This window comes from Salmo salar, chromosome 18 (genome assembly GCF_965601325.2).
Source record: "Salmo salar chromosome 18, fSalSal1, whole genome shotgun sequence".
Taxonomy (NCBI): domain Eukaryota; kingdom Metazoa; phylum Chordata; class Actinopteri; order Salmoniformes; family Salmonidae; genus Salmo; species Salmo salar.
Genome location: NC_138308.1, coordinates 54,024,585 through 54,048,939, shown reverse-complemented (window position 1 = coordinate 54,048,939; position 24,355 = coordinate 54,024,585). Strand labels below are relative to the sequence as shown.

General features: G+C 41.6%; 1 protein-coding gene across 3 annotated transcripts in view; it reads right to left on the bottom strand.

Moving 5' to 3' along the window:
* Window positions 1-24,355, bottom strand: part of LOC106592091 (jumonji domain-containing protein 1C) — a 522,458-nt gene that overhangs the window by 267,552 nt on the left and 230,551 nt on the right. For all 3 annotated transcript variants that reach the window (XM_082965002.1, XM_082965003.1, XM_082965004.1), the window contains exons 15-19: window positions 22,997-23,219; window positions 20,498-20,739; window positions 19,883-20,395; window positions 17,326-17,494; window positions 14,972-15,062 (exon numbers count right to left, since the gene is read on the bottom strand). In XM_082965002.1, coding sequence (XP_082821128.1) covers window positions 14,972-15,062; window positions 17,326-17,494; window positions 19,883-20,395; window positions 20,498-20,739; window positions 22,997-23,219 — 1,238 coding nt within the window. The remainder of the gene's footprint in view (window positions 1-14,971; window positions 15,063-17,325; window positions 17,495-19,882; window positions 20,396-20,497; window positions 20,740-22,996; window positions 23,220-24,355) is intronic.

Below are 24,355 nucleotides of genomic sequence, written 5' to 3'. Positions count from 1 at the left end.
TAGACAGTGTTATATAGCTGGATCTACTAGACAGTGTTATATAGCTGGATCTACTAGACAGTGTTATATAGCTGGATCTACTAGATCTACTGGACAGTGTTATATAGCTGGATCTACTGGATCTACTGGACAGTGTTATATAGCTGGATCTACTAGACAGTGTTATATAGCTGGACCTACTAGACAGTGTTATATAGCTGGACCTACTAGACAGTGTTATATAGCTGGACCTACTAGACAGTGTTATATAGCTGGACCTACTAGACAGTGTTATATAGCTAGACCTACTAGACAGTGTTATATAGCTGGATCTACTGGACAGTGTTATATAGCTGGATCTACTGGACAGTGTTATATAAATGGATCTACTGGGCCTACTAGATAGTGTTATATAGCTGGATCTACTGGACCAACTGGACAGTGTTATATAGCTGGATCTACCGGGCAGTGTTATATAGCTGGATGTACTAGACAGTGTTATATAGCTGGACCTACTAGACAGTGTTATATAGCCGGATCTACTAGATCTACTAAACAGTGTTATATAGCTGGATGTACTAGACAGTGTTATATAGCTGGACCTACTAGACAGTGTTATATAGCTGTATCTACTGGACCTACTAGACAGTGTTATATAGCTGGATCTACTGGACAGTGTTATATAGTTGGATCTAATAGACAGTGTTATATAGCTGGATCTCCTAGACAGTGTTATATAGCTGGATCTCCTAGACAGTGTTATATAGCTGGACCTCCTAGACAGTGTTATATAGCTGGACCTCCTAGACAGTGTTATATAGCTGGACCTCCTAGACAGTGTTATATAGCTGGACCTCCTAGACAGTGTTATATAGCTGGACCTCCTAGACAGTGTTATATAGCTGGACCTCCTAGACAGTGTTATATAGCTGGACCTACTAGACAGTGTTATATAGCAGGACCTACTAGACAGTGTTATATAGCTGGATCTACTAGACAGTGTTATATAGCTGGATCTACTAGACAGTGTTATATAGCTGGATCTACTAGACAGTGTTATATAGCTGGATCTACTAGACAGTGTTATATAGCTGGATCTACTAGACAGTGATATATAGCTGGATCTACTAGACAGTGTTATATAGCTGGATCTACTAGACAGTGTTATATAGCTGGATCTACTAGATATGTTATATAGCTGGACCTACTGGACAGTGTTGTATAGCTGTATCTACTGGACAGTGTTATATAGCTGGATCTACTGGACAGTGTTATATAGCTGGATCTACTGGACCTACTGGACAGTGTTATATAGCTGGATCTACTGGACCTACTGGACAGTGTTATATAGCTGGATCTACTAGACAGTGTTATATAGCTGGACCTACTAGACAGTGTTATATAGCTGGACCTACTAGACAGTGTTATATAGCTAGACCTACTAGAAGGTGTTATATAGCTAGACCTACTAGTCAGTGTTATATAGCTGGATCTACTAGACAGTGTTATATAGCAGGATCTACTAGACAGTGTTATATAGCTGGATCTCCTAGACAGTGTTATATAGCTGGATCTCCTAGACAGTGTTATAGAGCTGGACCTCCTAGACAGTGTTATATAGCTGGACCTCCTAGACAGTGTTATATAGCTGGACCTCCTAGACAGTGTTATATAGCTGGATCTACTAGACAGTGTTATATAGTTGGATCTACTAGACAGTGTTATATAGCTGGATCTACTAGACAGTGTTATATAGCTGGATCTACTAGACAGTGTTATATAGCTGGATCTACTAGACAGTGTTATATAGCTGGATCTACTAGACAGTGTTATATAGCTGGATCTACTAGACAGTGTTATATAGCTGGACCTACTAGACAGTGTTATATAGCTGGATCTACTAGACAGTGTTATATAGCTGGATCTACTAGACAGTGTTATATAGCTGGATCTACTAAACAGTGTTATATAGCTGGATCTACTGGACTGTGTTATATAGCTGGATCTACTAGACAGTGTTATATAGCTGGATCTACTAGACAGTGTTATATAGCTGGATCTACTGGACAGTGTTATATAGCTGGATCTACTGGACAGTGTTATATAACTGGATCTACTGGACCAACTGGACAGTGTTATATAGCTGGATCGACTGGGCAGTGTTATATAGCTGGATGTACTAGATCTACTAAACAGTGTTATATAGCTGGATCTGCTGGACAGTGTTATATAGCTGGATCTACTAGACAGTGTTATATAGCTGGATCTACTGGAAAGTGTTATATAGCTGGACCTACTAGACAGTGTTATATAGCTGGACTTACTAGACAGTGTTATATAGCTGGACCTACTAGACAGTGTTATATAGCTGGACCTACGAGACAGTGTTATATAGCTAGATCTACTAGACAGTGTTATATAGCTGGATCTACTAGACAGTGTTATATAGCTGGATCTACTGGATCTACTGGACAGTGTTATATAGCTGGATCTACTAGACAGTGTTATATAGCTGGACCTACTAGACAGTGTTATATAGCTGGACCTACTAGACAGTGTTATATAGCTGGACCTACTAGACAGTGTTATATAGCTGGACCTACTAGACAGTGTTATATAGCTGGACCTACTAGACAGTGTTATATAGCTGGACCTACTAGACAGTGTTATATAGCTAGACCTACTAGACAGTGTTATATAGCTAGACCTACTAGACAGTGTTATATAGCTGGACCTACTAGACAGTGTTATATAGCTGGACCTACCAGACAGTGTTATATAGCTGGATCTACTAGACAGTGTTATATAGCTGGACCTACTGGATTTACTAGACAGTGTTATATTGCTGGATCTACTAGACAGTGTTATATAGCTGGATCTACTAGACAGTGTTATATAGCTGGATCTACTAGACAGTGTTATATAGCTGGATCTACTAGACAGTGTTATATAGCTGGATCTACTAGACAGTGTTATATAGCTGGATCTACTAGACAGTGTTATATAACTGGATCTACTAGACAGTGTTATATAACTGGATCTACTAGATCTACTGGAAATGTTATATAGTTGGACCTACTGGACAGTGTTATATAGCTGGATCTACTGGACAGTGTTATATAGCTGGATCTACTGGACAGTGTTATATAGCTGGATCTACTGGACCTACAGGACAGTGTTATATAGCTGGATCTACTGGATCTACTGGACAGTGTTATATAGCTGGATCTACTAGACAGTGTTATATAGCTGGACCTACTAGACAGTGTTATATAGCTGGACCTACTAGACAGTGTTATATAGCTAGACCTACTAGACAGTGTTATATAGCTAGACCTACTAGTCAGTGTTATATAGCTGGATCTACTAGACAGTGTTATATAGCTGGATCTACTAGACAGTGTTATATAGCTGGATCTACTAGACAGTGTTATATAGCTGGATCTACTAGACAGTGTTATATAGCTGGATCTACTAGATCTACTGGACAGTGTTATATAGCTGGATCTACTGGATCTACTGGACAGTGTTATATAGCTGGATCTACTAGACAGTGTTATATAGCTGGACCTACTAGACAGTGTTATATAGCTGGACCTACTAGACAGTGTTATATAGCTGGACCTACTAGACAGTGTTATATAGCTGGACCTACTAGACAGTGTTATATAGCTAGACCTACTAGACAGTGTTATATAGCTGGATCTACTGGACAGTGTTATATAGCTGGATCTACTGGACAGTGTTATATAAATGGATCTACTGGGCCTACTAGATAGTGTTATATAGCTGGATCTACTGGACCAACTGGACAGTGTTATATAGCTGGATCTACCGGGCAGTGTTATATAGCTGGATGTACTAGACAGTGTTATATAGCTGGACCTACTAGACAGTGTTATATAGCCGGATCTACTAGATCTACTAAACAGTGTTATATAGCTGGATGTACTAGACAGTGTTATATAGCTGGACCTACTAGACAGTGTTATATAGCTGTATCTACTGGACCTACTAGACAGTGTTATATAGCTGGATCTACTGGACAGTGTTATATAGTTGGATCTAATAGACAGTGTTATATAGCTGGATCTCCTAGACAGTGTTATATAGCTGGATCTCCTAGACAGTGTTATATAGCTGGACCTCCTAGACAGTGTTATATAGCTGGACCTCCTAGACAGTGTTATATAGCTGGACCTCCTAGACAGTGTTATATAGCTGGACCTCCTAGACAGTGTTATATAGCTGGACCTCCTAGACAGTGTTATATAGCTGGACCTCCTAGACAGTGTTATATAGCTGGACCTACTAGACAGTGTTATATAGCTGGACCTACTAGACAGTGTTATATAGCTGGATCTACTAGACAGTGTTATATAGCTGGATCTACTAGACAGTGTTATATAGCTGGATCTACTAGACAGTGTTATATAGCTGGATCTACTAGACAGTGTTATATAGCTGGATCTACTAGACAGTGATATATAGCTGGATCTACTAGACAGTGTTATATAGCTGGATCTACTAGACAGTGTTATATAGCTGGATCTACTAGATATGTTATATAGCTGGACCTACTGGACAGTGTTGTATAGCTGTATCTACTGGACAGTGTTATATAGCTGGATCTACTGGACAGTGTTATATAGCTGGATCTACTGGACCTACTGGACAGTGTTATATAGCTGGATCTACTGGACCTACTGGACAGTGTTATATAGCTGGATCTACTAGACAGTGTTATATAGCTGGACCTACTAGACAGTGTTATATAGCTGGACCTACTAGACAGTGTTATATAGCTAGACCTACTAGAAGGTGTTATATAGCTAGACCTACTAGTCAGTGTTATATAGCTGGATCTACTAGACAGTGTTATATAGCAGGATCTACTAGACAGTGTTATATAGCTGGATCTCCTAGACAGTGTTATATAGCTGGATCTCCTAGACAGTGTTATAGAGCTGGACCTCCTAGACAGTGTTATATAGCTGGACCTCCTAGACAGTGTTATATAGCTGGACCTCCTAGACAGTGTTATATAGCTGGATCTACTAGACAGTGTTATATAGTTGGATCTACTAGACAGTGTTATATAGCTGGATCTACTAGACAGTGTTATATAGCTGGATCTACTAGACAGTGTTATATAGCTGGATCTACTAGACAGTGTTATATAGCTGGATCTACTAGACAGTGTTATATAGCTGGATCTACTAGACAGTGTTATATAGCTGGATCTACTAGACAGTGTTATATAGCTGGACCTACTAGACAGTGTTATATAGCTGGATCTACTAGACAGTGTTATATAGCTGGATCTACTAGACAGTGTTATATAGCTGGATCTACTAAACAGTGTTATATAGCTGGATCTACTGGACTGTGTTATATAGCTGGATCTACTAGACAGTGTTATATAGCTGGATCTACTAGACAGTGTTATATAGCTGGATCTACTGGACAGTGTTATATAGCTGGATCTACTGGACAGTGTTATATAACTGGATCTACTGGACCAACTGGACAGTGTTATATAGCTGGATCGACTGGGCAGTGTTATATAGCTGGATGTACTAGATCTACTAAACAGTGTTATATAGCTGGATCTGCTGGACAGTGTTATATAGCTGGATCTACTAGACAGTGTTATATAGCTGGATCTACTGGAAAGTGTTATATAGCTGGACCTACTAGACAGTGTTATATAGCTGGACTTACTAGACAGTGTTATATAGCTGGACCTACTAGACAGTGTTATATAGCTGGACCTACGAGACAGTGTTATATAGCTAGATCTACTAGACAGTGTTATATAGCTGGATCTACTAGACAGTGTTATATAGCTGGATCTACTGGATCTACTGGACAGTGTTATATAGCTGGATCTACTAGACAGTGTTATATAGCTGGACCTACTAGACAGTGTTATATAGCTGAACCTACTAGACAGTGTTATATAGCTGGACCTACTAGACAGTGTTATATAGCTGGACCTACTAGACAGTGTTATATAGCTGGACCTACTAGACAGTGTTATATAGCTGGACCTACTAGACAGTGTTATATAGCTAGACCTACTAGACAGTGTTATATAGCTAGACCTACTAGACAGTGTTATATAGCTGGACCTACTAGACAGTGTTATATAGCTGGACCTACCAGACAGTGTTATATAGCTGGATCTACTAGACAGTGTTATATAGCTGGACCTACTGGATTTACTAGACAGTGTTATATAGCTGGATCTACTAAACAGTGTTATATAGCTGGATCTACTGTACTGTGTTATATAGCTGGATCTACTAGACAGTGTTATATAGCTGGATCTACTAGACAGTGTTATATAGCTGGATCTACTGGACAGTGTTATATAACTGGATCTACGGGACCAACTGGACAGTGTTATATAGCTGGATCGACTGGGCAGTGTTATATAGCTGGTTGTACTAGATCTACTAAACAGTGTTATATAGCTGGATCTACTGGGCAGTGTTATATAGCTGGATCTACTAGACAGTGTTATATAGCTGGACCTACTAGACAGTGTCATATAGCTGTATCTACTGGACCTACTAGACAGTGTTATATAGCTGGATCTACTGGACAGTGTTATATAGCTGGATCTACTAGACAGTGTTATATAGCTGGATCTACTGGAAAGTGTTATATAGCTGGACCTACTAGACAGTGTTATATAGCTGGACTTACTAGACAGTGTTATATAGCTGGACCTACTAGACAGTGTTATATAGCTGGACCTACTAGACAGTGTTATATAGCTGGATCTACTAGACAGTGTTATATAGCTGGATCTACTAGACAGTGTTATATAGCTGGATCTACTAGACAGTGTTATATAGCTGGATCTACTGGATCTACTGGACAGTGTTATATAGCTGGATCTACTAGACAGTGTTATATAGCTGGATCTAATAGACAGTGTTATATAGCTGGACCTACTAGACAGTGTTATATAGCTGGACCTACTAGACAGTGTTATATAGCTGGACCTACTAGACAGTGTTATATAGCTAGACCTACTAGACAGTGTTATATAGCTAGACCTACTAGACAGTGTTATATAGCTGGATCTACTAGACAGTGTTATATAGCTGGATCTACTAGACAGTGTTATATAGCTGGATCTACTAGACAGTGATATATAGCTGGATCTACTAGACAGTGTTATATAGCTGGATCTACTAGACAGTGTTATATAGCTGGATCTACTAGACAGTGTTATATAACTGGATCTACTAGACAGTGTTATATAACTGGATCTACTAGATCTACTGGAAATGTTATATAGTTGGACCTACTGGACAGTGTTATATAGCTGGATCTACTGGACAGTGTTATATAGCTGGATCTACTGGACAGTGTTATATAGCTGGATCTACTGGACCTACAGGACAGTGTTATATAGCTGGATCTACTGGATCTACTGGACAGTGTTATATAGCTGGATCTACTAGACAGTGTTATATAGCTGGACCTACTAGACAGTGTTATATAGCTGGACCTACTAGACAGTGTTATATAGCTAGACCTACTAGACAGTGTTATATAGCTAGACCTACTAGTCAGTGTTATATAGCTGGATCTACTAGACAGTGTTATATAGCTGGATCTACTAGACAGTGTTATATAGCTGGATCTACTAGACAGTGTTATATAGCTGGATCTACTAGACAGTGTTATATAGCTGGATCTACTAGATCTACTAAACAGTGTTATATAGCTTGATCTACTGGACAGTGTTATATAGCTGGATCTACTGGATCTACTGGACAGTGTTATATAGCTGGATCTACTAGACAGTGTTATATAGCTGGACCTACTAGACAGTGTTATATAGCTGGACCTACTAGACAGTGTTATATAGCTAGACCTACTAGACAGTGTTATATAGCTGGATCTACTGGACAGTGTTATATAGCTGGATCTACTGGACAGTGTTATATAAATGGATCTACTGGGCCTACTAGATAGTGTTATATAGCTGGATCTACTGGACCAACTGGACAGTGTTATATAGCTGGATCTACCGGGCAGTGTTATATAGCTGGATGTACTAGACAGTGTTATATAGCTGGACCTACTAGACAGTGTTATATAGCCGGATCTACTAGATCTACTAAACAGTGTTATATAGCTGGATGTACTAGACAGTGTTATATAGCTGGACCTACTAGACAGTGTTATATAGCTGTATCTACTGGACCTACTAGACAGTGTTATATAGCTGGATCTACTGGACAGTGTTATATAGTTGGATCTAATAGACAGTGTTATATAGCTGGATCTCCTAGACAGTGTTATATAGCTGGATCTCCTAGACAGTGTTATATAGCTGGATCTCCTAGACAGTGTTATATAGCTGGACCTCCTAGACAGTGTTATATAGCTGGACCTCCTAGACAGTGTTATATAGCTGGACCTCCTAGACAGTGTTATATAGCTGGACCTCCTAGACAGTGTTATATAGCTGGACCTCCTAGACAGTGTTATATAGCTGGACCTCCTAGACAGTGTTATATAGCTGGACCTCCTAGACAGTGTTATATAGCTGGACCTACTAGACAGTGTTATATAGCTGGACCTACTAGACAGTGTTATATAGCTGGATCTACTAGACAGTGTTATATAGCTGGATCTACTAGACAGTGTTATATAGCTGGATCTACTAGACAGTGTTATATAGCTGGATCTACTAGACAGTGATATATAGCTGGATCTACTAGACAGTGTTATATAGCTGGATCTACTAGACAGTGTTATATAGCTGGATCTACTAGACAGTGTTATATAGCTGGATCTACTAGATATGTTATATAGCTGGACCTACTGGACAGTGTTATATAGCTGTATCTACTGGACAGTGTTATATAGCTGGATCTACTGGACAGTGTTATATAGCTGGATCTACTGGACCTACTGGACAGTGTTATATAGCTGGATCTACTGGACCTACTGGACAGTGTTATATAGCTGGATCTACTAGACAGTGTTATATAGCTGGACCTACTAGACAGTGTTATATAGCTAGACCTACTAGAAGGTGTTATATAGCTAGACCTACTAGTCAGTGTTATATAGCTGGATCTACTAGACAGTGTTATATAGCAGGATCTACTAGACAGTGTTATATAGCTGGATCTCCTAGACAGTGTTATATAGCTGGATCTCCTAGACAGTGTTATAGAGCTGGACCTCCTAGACAGTGTTATTTAGCTGGACCTCCTAGACAGTGTTATATAGCTGGACCTCCTAGACAGTGTTATATAGCTGGATCTACTAGACAGTGTTATATAGCTGGATCTACTAGACAGTGTTATATAGCTGGATCTACTAGACAGTGTTATATAGCTGGATCTAGTAGACAGTGTTATATAGCTGGATCTACTAGACAGTGTTATATAGCTGGATCTACTAGACAGTGTTATATAGCTGGACCTACTAGACAGTGTTATATAGCTGGATCTACTAGACAGTGTTATATAGCTGGATCTACTAGACAGTGTTATATAGCTGGATCTACTAAACAGTGTTATATAGCTGGATCTACTGGACTGTGTTATATAGCTGGATCTACTAGACAGTGTTATATAGCTGGATCTACTAGACAGTGTTATATAGCTGGATCTACTGGACAGTGTTATATAGCTGGATCTACTGGACAGTGTTATATAACTGGATCTACTGGACCAACTGGACAGTGTTATATAGCTGGATCGACTGGGCAGTGTTATATAGCTGGATGTACTAGATCTACTAAACAGTGTTATATAGCTGGATCTGCTGGACAGTGTTATATAGCTGGATCTACTAGACAGTGTTATATAGCTGGATCTACTGGAAAGTGTTATATAGCTGGACCTACTAGACAGTGTTATATAGCTGGACTTACTAGACAGTGTTATATAGCTGGACCTACTAGACAGTGTTATATAGCTGGACCTACGAGACAGTGTTATATAGCTAGATCTACTAGACAGTGTTATATAGCTGGATCTACTAGACAGTGTTATATAGCTGGATCTACTGGACAGTGTTATATAGCTGGATCTACTAGACAGTGTTATATAGCTGGACCTACTAGACAGTGTTATATAGCTGAACCTACTAGACAGTGTTATATAGCTGGATCTACTAGACAGTGTTATATAGCTGGATCTACTAGACAGTGTTATATAGCTGGACCTACTAGACAGTGTTATATAGCTGGACCTACTAGACAGTGTTATATAGCTGGACCTACCAGACAGTGTTATATAGCTGGATCTACTAGACAGTGTTATATAGCTGGACCTACTGGATTTACTAGACAGTGTTATATAGCTGGATCTACTAAACAGTGTTATATAGCTGGATCTACTGGACTGTGTTATATAGCTGGATCTACTAGACAGTGTTATATAGCTGGATCTACAGGACAGTGTTATATAACTGGATCTACGGGACCAACTGGACAGTGTTATATAGCTGGATCGACTGGGCAGTGTTATATAGCTGGATCTACTGGACAGTGTTATATAGCTGGATCTACTGGACAGTGTTATATAGCTGGATCTACTGGACAGTGTTATATAGCTGGATCTACTGGACCTACTGGACAGTGTTATATAGCTGGATCTACTAGACAGTGTTATATAGCTGGATCTACTAGACAGTGTTATATAGCTGGATCTACTAGATCTACTGGACAGTGTTATATAGCTGGATCTACTGGACAGTGTTATATAGCTGGATCTACTGGACAGTGTTATATAGCTGGATCTACTGGACCTACTGGACAGTGTTATATAGCTGGATCTACTGGATCTACTGGACAGTGTTATATAGCTGGATCTACTAGACAGTGTTATATAGCTGGACCTACTAGACAGTGTTATATAGCTGGACCTACTAGACAGTGTTATATAGCTAGACCTACTAGACAGTGTTATATAGCTGGATCTACTGGACTGTGTTATATAGCTGGATCTACTAGACAGTGTTATATAGCTGGATCTACTGGACAGTGTTATATAACTGGATCTACTGGGCCTACTAGATAGTGTTATATAGCTGGATCTACTGGACCAACTGGACAGTGTTATATAGCTGGATCTACTGGGCGGTGTTATATAGCTGGATGTACTAGACAGTGTTATATAGCTGGACCTACTAGACAGTGTTATATAGCTGTATCTACTGGACCTACTAGACAGTGTTATATAGCTGGATCTACTAGATCTACTAAAAAGTGTTATATAGCTGGATCTACTAGACAGTGTTATATAGCTGGATGTACTAGACAGTGTTATATAGCTGGACCTACTAGACAGTGTTATATAGCTGGATATACTGGACAGTGTTATATAGTTGGATCTAATAGACAGTGTTATATAGCTGGATCTCCTAGACAGTGTTGTATAGCTGGATCTCCTAGACAGTGTTATATAGCTGGACCTCCTAGACAGTGTTATATAGCTGGATCTACTAGACAGTGTTATATAGCTGGATCTACTAGACAGTGTTATATAGCTGGATCTACTAGACAGTGTTATATAGCTGGATCTACTAGACAGTGTTATATAGCTGGACCTACTAGACAGTGTTATATAGCTGGACCTACTAGACAGTGTTATATAGCTGGACCTACCAGACAGTGTTATATAGCTGGATCTACTAGACAGTGTTATATAGCTGGACCTACTGGATTTACTAGACAGTGTTATATAGCTGGATCTACTAAACAGTGTTATATAGCTGGATCTACTGGACTGTGTTATATAGCTGGATCTACTAGACAGTGTTATATAGCTTGATCTACTAGACAGTGTTATATAGCTGGATCTACTGGACAGTGTTATATAACTGGATCTACGGGACCAACTGGACAGTGTTATATAGCTGGATCGACTGGGCAGTGTTATATAGCTGGATGTACTAGATCTACTAAACAGTGTTATATAGCTGGATCTACTGGGCAGTGTTATATAGCTGGATCTACTAGACAGTGTTATATAGCTGGACCTACTAGACAGTGTCATATAGATGTATCTACTGGACCTACTAGACAGTGTTATATAGCTGGATCTACTAGACAGTGTTATATAGCTGGATCTACTAGACAGTGTTATATAGCTGGATCTACTAGACAGTGTTATATAGCTGGATCTACTAGACAGTGTTATATAGCTGGATCTACTAGACAGTGTTATATAGCTGGACCTACTGGACAGTGTTATATAGCTGGATCTACTAGACAGTGTTATATAGCTGGATCTACTAGACAGTGTTATATAGCTGGATCTACTAGACAGTGTTATATAGCTGGATCTACTAGACAGTGTTATATAGCTGGATCTACTAGACAGTGTTATATAGCTGGACCTACTGGACAGTGTTATATAGCTGGATCTACTGGACAGTGTTATATAGCTAGACCTACTAGACAGTGTTATATAGCTAGACCTACTAGACAGTGTTATATAGCTGGATCTACTGGATCTACTGGACAGTGTTATATAGCTGGACCTACTAGACAGTGTTATATAGCTGGACCTACTAGACAGTGTTATATAGCTGGACCTACTAGACAGTGTTATATAGCTAGACCTACTAGACAGTGTTATATAGCTAGACCTACTAGACAGTGTTATATAGCTAGACCTACTAGACAGTGTTATATAGCTGGACCTACTAGACAGTGTTATATAGCTGGACCTACTAGACAGTGTTATATAGCTGGATCTACTAGACAGTGTTATATAGCTGGATCTACTAGACAGTGTTATATAGCTGGATCTACTAGACAGTGTTATATAGCTGGATCTACTAGACAGTGTTATATAGCTGGATCTACTAGACAGTGTTATATAGCTGGACCTACTGGACAGTGTTATATAGCTGGATCTACTGGACAGTGTTATATAGCTGGATCTACTGGACCTACTGGACAGTGTTATATAGCTGGATCTACTGGATCTACTGGACAGTGTTATATAGCTGGATCTACTAGACAGTGTTATATAGCTGGATCTACTAGACAGTGTTATATAGCTGGATCTACTAGACAGTGTTATATAGCTGGATCTACTAGATCTACTAAACAGTGTTATATAGCTGGATCTACTGGACAGTGTTATATAGCTGTATCTACTGGACAGTGTTATATAGCTGGATCTACTGGACCTACTAGACAGTGTTATATAGCTGGATCTACTGGATCTACTGGACAGTGTTATATAGCTGGATCTACTAGACAGTGTTATATTGCTGGATCTACTAGACAGTGTTATATAGCTGGATCTACTAGACAGTGTTATATAGCTGGATCTACTAGACAGTGTTATATAGCTGGATCTACTAGACAGTGTTATATAGCTGGATCTCCTAGACAGTGTTATATAGCTGGATCTAATAGACAGTGTTATATAGCTGGACCTACTAGACAGTGTTATATAGCTGGACCTACTAGACAGTGTTATATAGCTGGACCTACTAGACAGTGTTATATAGCTGGACCTACTAGACAGTGTTATATAGCTGAACCTACTAGACAGTGTTATATAGCTGAACCTACTAGACAGTGTTATATAGCTGGACCTACTAGACAGTGTTATATAGCTGGACCTACTAGACAGTGTTATATAGCTGGACCTACTAGACAGTGTTATATAGCTAGACCTACTAGACAGTGTTATATAGCTAGACCTACTAGACAGTGTTATATAGCTAGACCTACTAGACAGTGTTATATAGCTGGACCTACTAGACAGTGTTATATAGCTGGACCTACTAGACAGTGTTATATAGCTGGATCTACTAGACAGTGTTATATAGCTGGATCTACTAGACAGTGTTATATAGCTGGATCTACTAGACAGTGTTATATAGCTGGATCTACAAGACAGTGTTATATAGCTGGATCTACTAGACAGTGTTATATAGCTGGACCTACTGGACAGTGTTATATAGCTGGATCTACTGGACAGTGTTATATAGCTGGATCTACTGGACCTACTGGACAGTGTTATATAGCTGGATCTACTGGATCTACTGGACAGTGTTATATAGCTGGATCTACTAGACAGTGTTATATAGCTGGATCTACTAGACAGTGTTATATAGCTGGATCTACTAGACAGTGTTATATAGCTGGATCTACTAGACAGTGTTATATAGCTGGATCTACTAGATCTACTAAACAGTGTTATATAGCTGGATCTACTGGACAGTGTTATATAGCTGGATCTACTGGACAGTGTTATATAACTGGATCTACTGGGCCTACTAGATAGTGTTATATAGCTGGATCTACTGGACAGTGTTATATAGCTGGATCTACTGGGCAGTGTTATATAGCTGGATGTACTAGACAGTGTTATATAGCTGGACCTACTAGACAGTGTTATATAGCTGTATCTACTGGACCTACTAGACAGTGTTATATAGCTGGATCTACTGGACAGTGTTTTATAGCTGGATCTACTAGACAGTGTTATATAGCTGGATCTACTAGACAGTGTTATATAGCTGGATCTACTAGATCTACTGGAAATGTTATATAGCTGGACCTACTGGACAGTGTTATATAGCTGGATCTACTGGACCTACTGGACAGTGTTACATAGCTGGATCTACTGGATCTACTGGACAGTGTTATATAGCTGGATCTACTAGACAGTGTTATATAGCTGGACCTACTAGACAGTGTTATATAGCTGGATCTACTAGACAGTGTTATATAGCTGGATCTACTAGACAGTGTTATAAAGCTGGATCTACTGGATCTACCAGACAGTGTTATAAAGCTGGATCTACTGGATCTACCAGACAGTGTTATATAGCTGGATCTACTGGACAGTGTTATATAGCTGGATCTACTAGATAGTGTTATATAGCTGGACCTACTGCCCAGACAAACCGGTAGACTGTGGAGAATCCCCATGACTATGACTGCATCCTTGGCTATGATGAGTTAGCCTTGACCTACCTGGAAGGCATGAGGGCCATGAACTCCTCTCCTGATGGCCAGTCCTTCAGCCTGTACACCACAGTGTCTCCGTCTTTAGACTTGGGTCGCTCTGAGAGTGGGGGAGGGAACACAGGTGACAACACAGGAGACTTTAGTAAGAGTATAGATAGGGAAAGATGCTTTCCTGTAAAACATTGACATACCGTAATTTCCGGACTATTGAGCGCACCTGAATATAAGACGCACCCACTGAATTAAAAAAATATATATTATTTTGAACATAAATAAGCCGCACATGTCTATAAGCCGCAGGTGCCTACCGGTACATAGAAACAAATGAACTTTACACAGGCTTTAACGAAACACGGCTTGTAACAAAAATAAATAGGCTTTAACGAAACACGGCTTGTAACAAAAATAAATAGCTTTAACGAAACACGGCTTGTAACAAAAATAAATGGGCTTTAACGAAACACGGCTTGTAACAAAAATAAAACATTTGCAGTAAACAGTAGCCTACCAAGAAAGTCATTGGTCAAAATCTTCCTCCTCCTGTGCACTGAAACCACTGAAGTCATCTCCTTTCAAAAAAAAATTGAAAGCTGGAAAAATCTATATATTAGCCTTGTTTCAGCAGCGAGGTTCAAAGCGTGGGAAAAAAGTTGCGGCTTATAGTCCGGAAATTACGGTAATCAATACTTTGGTATTATTACAAATATTGTATATTATATATACATCATAATATACACTACATGAACATACACTGCTTTCTTCAGGAAAATGTCAAGTCCAAGATGGACAAAGGGGGTGTTGTTGGGGCTGTGTTTTCTGGACCTAAGGAAGGCTTTTGATACTGTTAACCATTAGGTTCTCATCACAAAATTGTCCAAGTTCAACTTCCCCCCCCCACCCCCGATGCCTTGAGATGGATGAAATCATACCTTGAAGGCAGAACTCAGTGTGTCAGAGTGAGCAATGAGCTGTCACCCACTCAACTATGATGTGGGCGTCATCCCCACAGCATGATGCTGCCACCACCATGCTTCACCATAGGGATGGTGCTATGCTTTCTCCAGACGTGACCCTTGGCATTCAGGCCAAGGATTTCAATCTTGGTTCCATCAGACCAGAGTATCTTGTTTCTCCTGGTCTGAGAGTCCTTGAGGTGCCTTTTGGCAAACTCCAAGCGTGCTGTCATGTGCCTTTTACTGAGGAGTGGCTTCCGTCTGGCCACTCTACCATAAAGGCCTGTTTGGTGAAGTGCTGCAGAGATGGTTGTCCTTCTGGAATGTTCTCCCATCTCTACAGAGGAACTCTGGAGCTCTGTCAGAGTGACCATCAGGTTCTTGGTCACCTCCCTGACCAAGGCCTTTCTCCCCCGATTGCTCCGTTTGGCTGAGCGGCCAGCTCTAGGAAGAGTCTTGGTGGTTCCAAACTTCTTCTATTTAAGAATGATGGAGGCCACTGTGTTCTTGGGGACCTTCAATGCTGCATAATTTTTTTGGTACCCTTCCCCAGATCTGTGCCACGACACAATCCTGTCTCTGAGCGCTACAGACAATTCCTTCGACCTAGTGGCTTGGTTTTTGCTCTGACATGCACTGTCAATTGTGGGACCTTATATAGACAGGTGTGTGCCTTTCCAAATCATGTCCAATTAATTGAATTTACCACATGTGGACTGTGGTAAAAACATCAAGGATGATCACTGGAAACAGGATGCACCTGAGCTCAACTTCGAGTCACAGAGTAAAGGGTCTGAATACTTATGTAAATAAGTTACTTTTTTTTTTTTTATAAATTAGCAAAATTTTCTAAAAACCTGTTATCACTTTGTCATTATGGGGTATTGTGTATAGATTGATGAGGATTTTTTTAAATCAAGTTTAGAAAAAGTTTGTAACAAAATGTGTAAATGCACTGTGTATCCAGAATGGTCCACTACCCAGAGGACATCAGGCCAACTTGACAACAGCGGGAAGCATTGGAGTCAACATGGGCCAGCATCCCTGTGGAACGCTTTCGACACCTTGTGGAGTCCATGTCCCAATGTATTGAGGCTGTTCTGAGGGTAAAAAAGGGGTTCCTAATGTCTGGTATACTCGGGGTATCCACTTAGTGTCTGGTATACTCGGGGTACACACTTAGTGTCTGGTATACTCGGGGTATACACTTAGTGTCTGGTATACTCAGGGTACACACTTAGTGTCTGGTATACTCAGGGTATACACTAAGACTACTCACTGGTGAGGATCATTAACCAGATAAATGATGAAGACTACTCACTGGTGAGGATCAATAACCAGAATAAAGGATGAAGACTACTCACTGGTGAGGATCAATAACCAGAATAAAGGATGAAGACTACTCACTGGTGAGGTCCTCGAAGCCGTCCCAGAACTCGTTGATTCCAGCGTTAGAGACAAGTCCATCTTTACAGTTCAGCAGGTCTCCCTGATGGTCAGCAAACTCCTGGTTGAAGCTGTCGGCCTTCCACAGAGCTGCATTCAGAGGCTTATGGAGCCCCGTCACCAGGACAGGCTGGAGAAGACAAGACATTACATTAGTTGTGTGAAGATTTCAACATTATAACGACATCAGGATTACATTTTTTACAAAATTAGAAAAAGAAGAAACCCGCAGACCGCTCTTGCTAGTGTCACAGCTCTTTAATAAGCTTTACGTGTCGGCCTCACAGCCTTCGTCAGAGCTTTACGTGTTGGGCCTCACAGCCTTCGTCAGAGCTTTACGTGTCGGCCTCACAGCCTTCGTCAGAGCTTTACGTGTCGGCCTCACAGCCTTCGTCAGAGCTTTACGTGTCAGCCTCCAGAGCAGTGGTACTATCCAGAGCAGTGGTACTATCCAGAGTAGTGATACTAACAGTGATACCATCCAGAGCAGTGATACCATCCAGAGCAGTGGTACCATCCAGAGCAGTGGTACCATCCAGAGCAGCGGTACCATCCAGAGCAGCGGTACTATCCAGAGCAGCGGTACTATCCAGAGCAGCGATACCATCCAGAGCAGCGATACTATCCAGAGCAGCGATACTATCCAGAGCAGCGATACTATCCAGAGCAGCGATACTATCCAGAGCAGCGGTACTCTCAAGAGCAGCGGTACTATCCAGAGCAGCGGTACCATCCAGAGCAGCGGTACTATCCAGAGCAGTGGTACTATCCAGAGCAGTGATACTATCCAGAGCAGTGATACTATCCAGAGCAGTGATACCATCCAGAGCAGTGGTACCATCCAGAGCAGTGGTACCATCCAGAGCAGTGGTACCATCCAGAGCAGTGGTACTATCCAGAGCAGTGGTACTATCCAGAGCAGTGATACCATCCAGAGCAGTGATACCATCCAGAGCAGTGATACTATCCAGAGCAGTGATACTATCCAGAGCAGAGATACCATCCAGAGCAGAGATACCATCCAGAGCAGAGATACCATCCAGAGCAGAGATACCATCCAGAGCAGTGATGCCATCCAGAGTAGTGATGCCATCCAGAGTAGTGATGCCATCCAGAGTAGTGATGCCATCCAGAGTAGTGATGCTATCCAGAGCAGTGATACTATCCAGAGCAGTGATACCATCCATAAACATCAATGCCTTTCTTAAAATCAATACACAGAAGTATATATTTTTAAACCTGCATATTTAGCTAAAAGAAATCCAGGTTAGAAGGCAATATTAAACTAGGGAAATTGTGTCATTTTGCGTTCATTGCACGCAGTCAGGGTATATGCAACAGTTTTGGCCGCCTGGCTCATTGCGAACTAATTTGCCAGAATTTTACGTAATTATGACATTACACTGAAGGTTGTGCAATGTAACAGGAATAACGTTTTGTTTTCGAGATGATAGTTTCTGGATTCGACCATATTAATGACCTAAGGCTTGTGTTTCTGTGTGTTATTATGTTATAATTAAGTCTATGATTTGATAGAGCAGTCTGACTGGGCGATGGTAGGCAGCAGTAGGCTCGTAAGCGTTCATTCAAACAGCACTTTTGTGCGTTTGCCAGCAGCCCTTCGCAATGCATTGCTCTGTTTATGACTTCAAGCCTGTCAACTCCCGAGATTAGGCTGGTGTAACCGATGTGAAATGGCTAGCTAGTTAGCGGGTGCGCGCTAATAGCGTTTCAAACGTCACTCGCTCTGAGACTTGGAGTAGTTGTTCCCCTTCCTCTGCATGGGTAACGCTGCTTCGAGGGTGGCTATTGTCGATGTGTACCTGGTTCGAGCCCAGGTAGGAGCGAGGAGAGGGACGGAAGCTATACTGTTACACTATAAGAACATCCAATAGTCAAAGGTATATGAAATACAAATATGATAGAGAGAAATAGTCCTATAATTCCTATAATAACTACAACCTAAAACATCTTAACTGGGAATATTGAAGACTCATGTTAAAAGGAACCACCAGCTTTCATATGTTCTCATGTTCTGAGCAAGGAACTTAAACGTTAGCTTTTTTTTACATGGCACACACTTTTACTTTCTTCTCCAACACTTTGTTTTTGCATTATTTAAACCAAATTGAACATGTTTCATTATTTATTTGAGGCTAAATTGATTTTATTGATGTATTATATTAAGTTAAAATAAGTGTTCATTCATATTGTTGTAATTGTCATTATTACAAATAAATAAATGTAAAAAAAATAATCAAAACAAATCGTCCGATTAATCGGTATCGGCCCTTTTGGCCCTACAATAATCAGTATCGGCGTTGGAAAAAAAATCATAATCGGCCGACCTCTACTCCATACAACCCGGTCAGAGGCAAAGCAACAGTGAATATTGCACACAGTAGGACCCACATGTTCACCATGCACTGCATCTCCACTTATCCACCAACTAAAAGCACTGGAGATTAAGCTAGTGAGTGGGGAAACATCTGAAGGGAGGAAGCAGAGACTGACTGACCTGTCCCTGTCTCCAACACTCTCTGAACAGCTTCCAGTTGCCAGGGTGGCGATGGTCTTTCAGCCAGAGCAGTCTGCGTTCGTACAACCAGCAGTGGGGGATGTCAGCATGGAGCAGCAGGGTCTTCTCTAGCTGAGGCTTGGCCCCAGGGTTGGGACCTGTCCCAGCCCCAGGGTTGGGACCTGTCCCAGCCCCAGGGTTGGGACCTGTCCCAGCCCCAGGGTTTGGACCTGTCCCAGCCCCAGGGTTTGGCCCTGTCCCAGTCCCAGGGTTTGGCCCTGTCCCAGTCCCAGGGTTTGGACCTGTCCCAGTCCCAGGGTTTGGACCTGTCCCAGGCTGCTTCTTCCTCTCAATCCTCTCTGTCTTCACCTCCCTGTCCTCTGTAGTGGTGGTGGTGGTGGCCTCCAGCTTCAGACTCAGCTTGGCTCCTCGGCTGGCAGGGATTTTGTTCTCGACCACGGACGCTATGATGTCATCAAGGATGTTGGGCATGCTACGGCCACTCTTCCCCATCTGGAGAGAGGACATATACTGCATTAGAACACACAAATCAGTCTGGAGAAATAATACAGCGTTATTCCTGGGTGTGTGTGTCTCTCTGTCCCAGCCACGTACCTGTGCTGCGGTGGAGTATACAGGAGCGAAGGCGATGCCAGCATCAGTAGAGCCCAGACGGAGTTTACCAGCGGTGGTAGTTAGGAGGTCTCTCAGAGTCGAGCCCTGTTCTGTGATGTTAGATACCAGGCTAGACGCTTTACAGTGGAGAGACTCCAGGCTAGACGCTTTACAGTGGAGAGACTCCATGCTACTGACCTTGTCCTCCTTGCCCACCTTACCCAGAGGAGACTCCTTGTTTTCTACACCAGAGACAAGATCCATCAGTTATAAATCATCATCATCACACAGCAGTAACAACTAACCTCTCTGGAGATATCATCAACATGTTACACACTTTACCCGTTACAAGATAATACATTATCCATCATCACATTATCACAATAATGACAGAAATATGTATGAATCCACAACACAGCGACACACCAGTTACAACACACCTCAACTACCAAAGACCGCTGTCCAAACAGGATATAAAATGATACAAAACAAATTATCCACCATATACATATCATCTCTGACAATGACAAGATGTTAAACATGACAGTTTCTAGGCAGGTTGGGTTGAGCGAATGGGATGGATTAACATGTGGCTGCAGTCATACTGAGCCCTAAACAGGAGGGTTGGAATAGTGCTGTACAGTCGTGGCCAAAAGTTTTGAGAATGACACAAATATACATTTTCACAAAGTCTGCTGCCTCAGTTTGCATGATGACAATTTGCATATACTCCAGAATGTTATGAAGAGTGATCAGATGAATTGAAATTAATTGCAAAGTCCCTCTTTGCCATGCAAATGAACTGAATCCCCCAAAAACATTTCCACTGCATTTCAGCCCTGCCACAAAAGGACCAGCTGACATTATGTCAGTGATTCTCTCGTTAACACAGGTGTGAGTGTTGACGAGGACAAGGCTGGAGATCACTGTCATGCTGATTGAGTTCGAATAACAGACTGGAAGCTTCAAAAGGAGGGTGGTGCTTGGAATTATTGTTCTTCCTCTGTCAACCATGGTTACCTGCAAGGAAACACGTGCCGTCATCATTGCTTTGCACAAAAAGGGCTTCACAGGCAAGGATATTGCTGCCAGTAAGAGTGCACCTAAATCAGCCATTTATCGGATCATCAACAACTTCAAGGAGAGCGGTTCAATTGTTGTGAAGAAGGCTTCAGGGCGCCCAAGAAAGTCCAGCAAGCGCCTGGACGTCTCTTAAAGTTGATTCAGCTGCGGGATCGGGGCACCACCAGTTCAGAGCTTGCTCAGGAATGGCAGCAGGCAGGTGTGAGTGCATCTGCACGCACAGTGAGGCAAAGACATTTGGAGGATGGCCTGGTGTCAAGAAGGGCAGCAAAGAAGCCACCTCTCTCCAGGAAAAACATCAGGGACAGACTGATATTCTGCAAAAGGTACAGGGATTGGACTGCTGAGGACTGGGGTAAAGTCATTTTCTCTGATGAATCCCATTTCCAATTGTTTGGGGCATCCGGAAAAAAGCTTGTCCGGAGAAGGCAAGGTGAGCGCTACCATCAGTCCTGTGTCATGCCAACAGTAAAGCATCCTGAGACCATTCATGTGTGGGGTTGCTTCTCAGCCAAGGGAGTGGGCTCACTCACAATTTTGCCTAAGAACACAGCCATGAATAAAGAATGGTACCAACACATCCCCCGAGAGCAACTTCTCCCAACCATCCAGGAACAGTTTGGTGACGAACAATGCCCTTTCCAACATGATGGAGCACCTTGCCATAAGGCAAAAGTGATAACTAAGTGGCTCGGGGAACAAAACATCGATATTTTGGGTCCATGGCCAGGAAACTTCCCAGACCTTAATCCCATTGAGAACTTGTGGTCAATCCTCAAGAGGCGGGTTGACAAACAAAACCCCACAAATTCTGACAAACTCCAAGCATTGATTATGCAAGAATGTGCGGCCATCAGTCAGGATGTGGCCCAGAAGTTAATTGACAGCATGCCAGGGCGGATTGCAGAGGTCTTGAAAAAGAAGGGTCAACACTGCAAATATTGACTCTTTGCATCAACTTCATGTAATTGTCAATAAAAGCCTTTGACACTTATGAAATGCTTGTAATTATACTTCAGTATTCCATAGTAACATCTGACAAAAATATCTAAAGACACTGAAGCAGCAAACTTTGTGGAAATTAATATTTGTGTCATTCTCTATATTTTGGCCATGACTGTATAACTACAGTCATACTGAGCCCAAAACAGGAGGGTTGGAATACTGCGCCCTAAACAGGAGGGTTGGAACGCTGCTGTATAACTACAGTCATACTGAGCCCTAAACAGGAGGGTTGGAATACTGCTGTATAACTACAGTCATACTGAGCCCTAAACAGGAGGGTTAGAATTCTGCTGGCAGCCTAACAAGTACACAAACTAGACACACACTTAGAGGAACGTTGTCAGCGGTCCGGGCTAACAGTCAGACGGACCAGCAGACAGGGTGCGGTGTGTGTTGGCTAGCGTGATGTACCTTTCTTTTCTTCTCGTGACTTTTGCTCAGCCAGGTCAGCCAGGAAGTGAAGAGGACTCTGGGACTCCGGGGGAGTCCGTTTGGAGTCAGAGGAGATGTCTGAGGCAGGGCTGGAGCCTCCGTTCCTCTCAGCTTTACCCTGAATGGGGTTCAGCTGTCCAGGCTCTGTCTTCACGTTACATAGAGAGACCTTGTTGCTGTGGTTTAACACGTTCTGGAGAACCTGACCAGGAGAGACAGGTGGAGACGCAGGTCAACAACAACATGTCAACAACAACACGTTCTGGAGAACCTGACCAGGAGAGACAGGTGGAGACGCAGGTCAACAACACACATTTCAAAATCAAGTCTGGAAGGAAAGGGAGAGCTCTAAACTAGTCTACATTACAGAGCTAACAGACAGAGCTCTAACTAGTCTACATTACTGAGCTAACAGACAGAGCTCTAACTAGTCTACATTACTGAGCTAACAGACAGAGCTCTAACTAGTCTACATTACTGAGCTAACAGACAGAGCTCTAACTAGTCTACATTACTGAGCTAACAGACAGAGCTCTAACTAGTAACAGACAGAGCTCTAACTAGTCTATATTACTGAGCTAACAGAGCTCTAACTAGTCTACATTACTGAGCTGACAGACAGAGCTCTAACTAGTCTACATTACTGAGCTAACAGACAGAGCTCTAACTAGTCTACATTACTGAGCTAACAGACAGAGCTCTAACTAGTCTACATTACTGAGCTAACAGAGCTGTAACTAGTCTACATTACTGAGCTAACAGACAGAGCTCTAACTAGTCTATATTACTGAGCTAACAGAGCTCTAACTAGTCTACATTACTGAGCTGACAGACAGAGCTCTAACTAGTCTACATTACTGAGGTAACAGACAGAGCTCTAACTAGTCTACATTACTGAGCTAACAGACAGATGTCTAACTAGTCTACATTACTGAGCTAACAGACAGAGCTCTAACTAGTCTACATTACTGAGCTAACAGACAGAGCTCTAACTAGTCTACATTCCAGAACTAACAGAGCTCTAACTAGTCTACATTACTGAGCTGACAGACAGAGCTCTAACTAGTCTACATTACTGAGCTAACAGACAGAGCTCTAACTAGTCTACATTACTGAGCTAACAGACAGAGCTCTAACTAGTCTACATTACTGAGCTAACAGAGCTGTAACTAGTCTACATTACTGAGCTAACAGACAGAGCTCTAACTAGTCTATATTACTGAGCTAACAGAGCTCTAACTAGTCTACATGACTGAGCTGACAGACAGAGCTCTAACTAGTCTACATTACTGAGGTAACAGACAGAGCTCTAACTAGTCTACATTACTGAGCTAACAG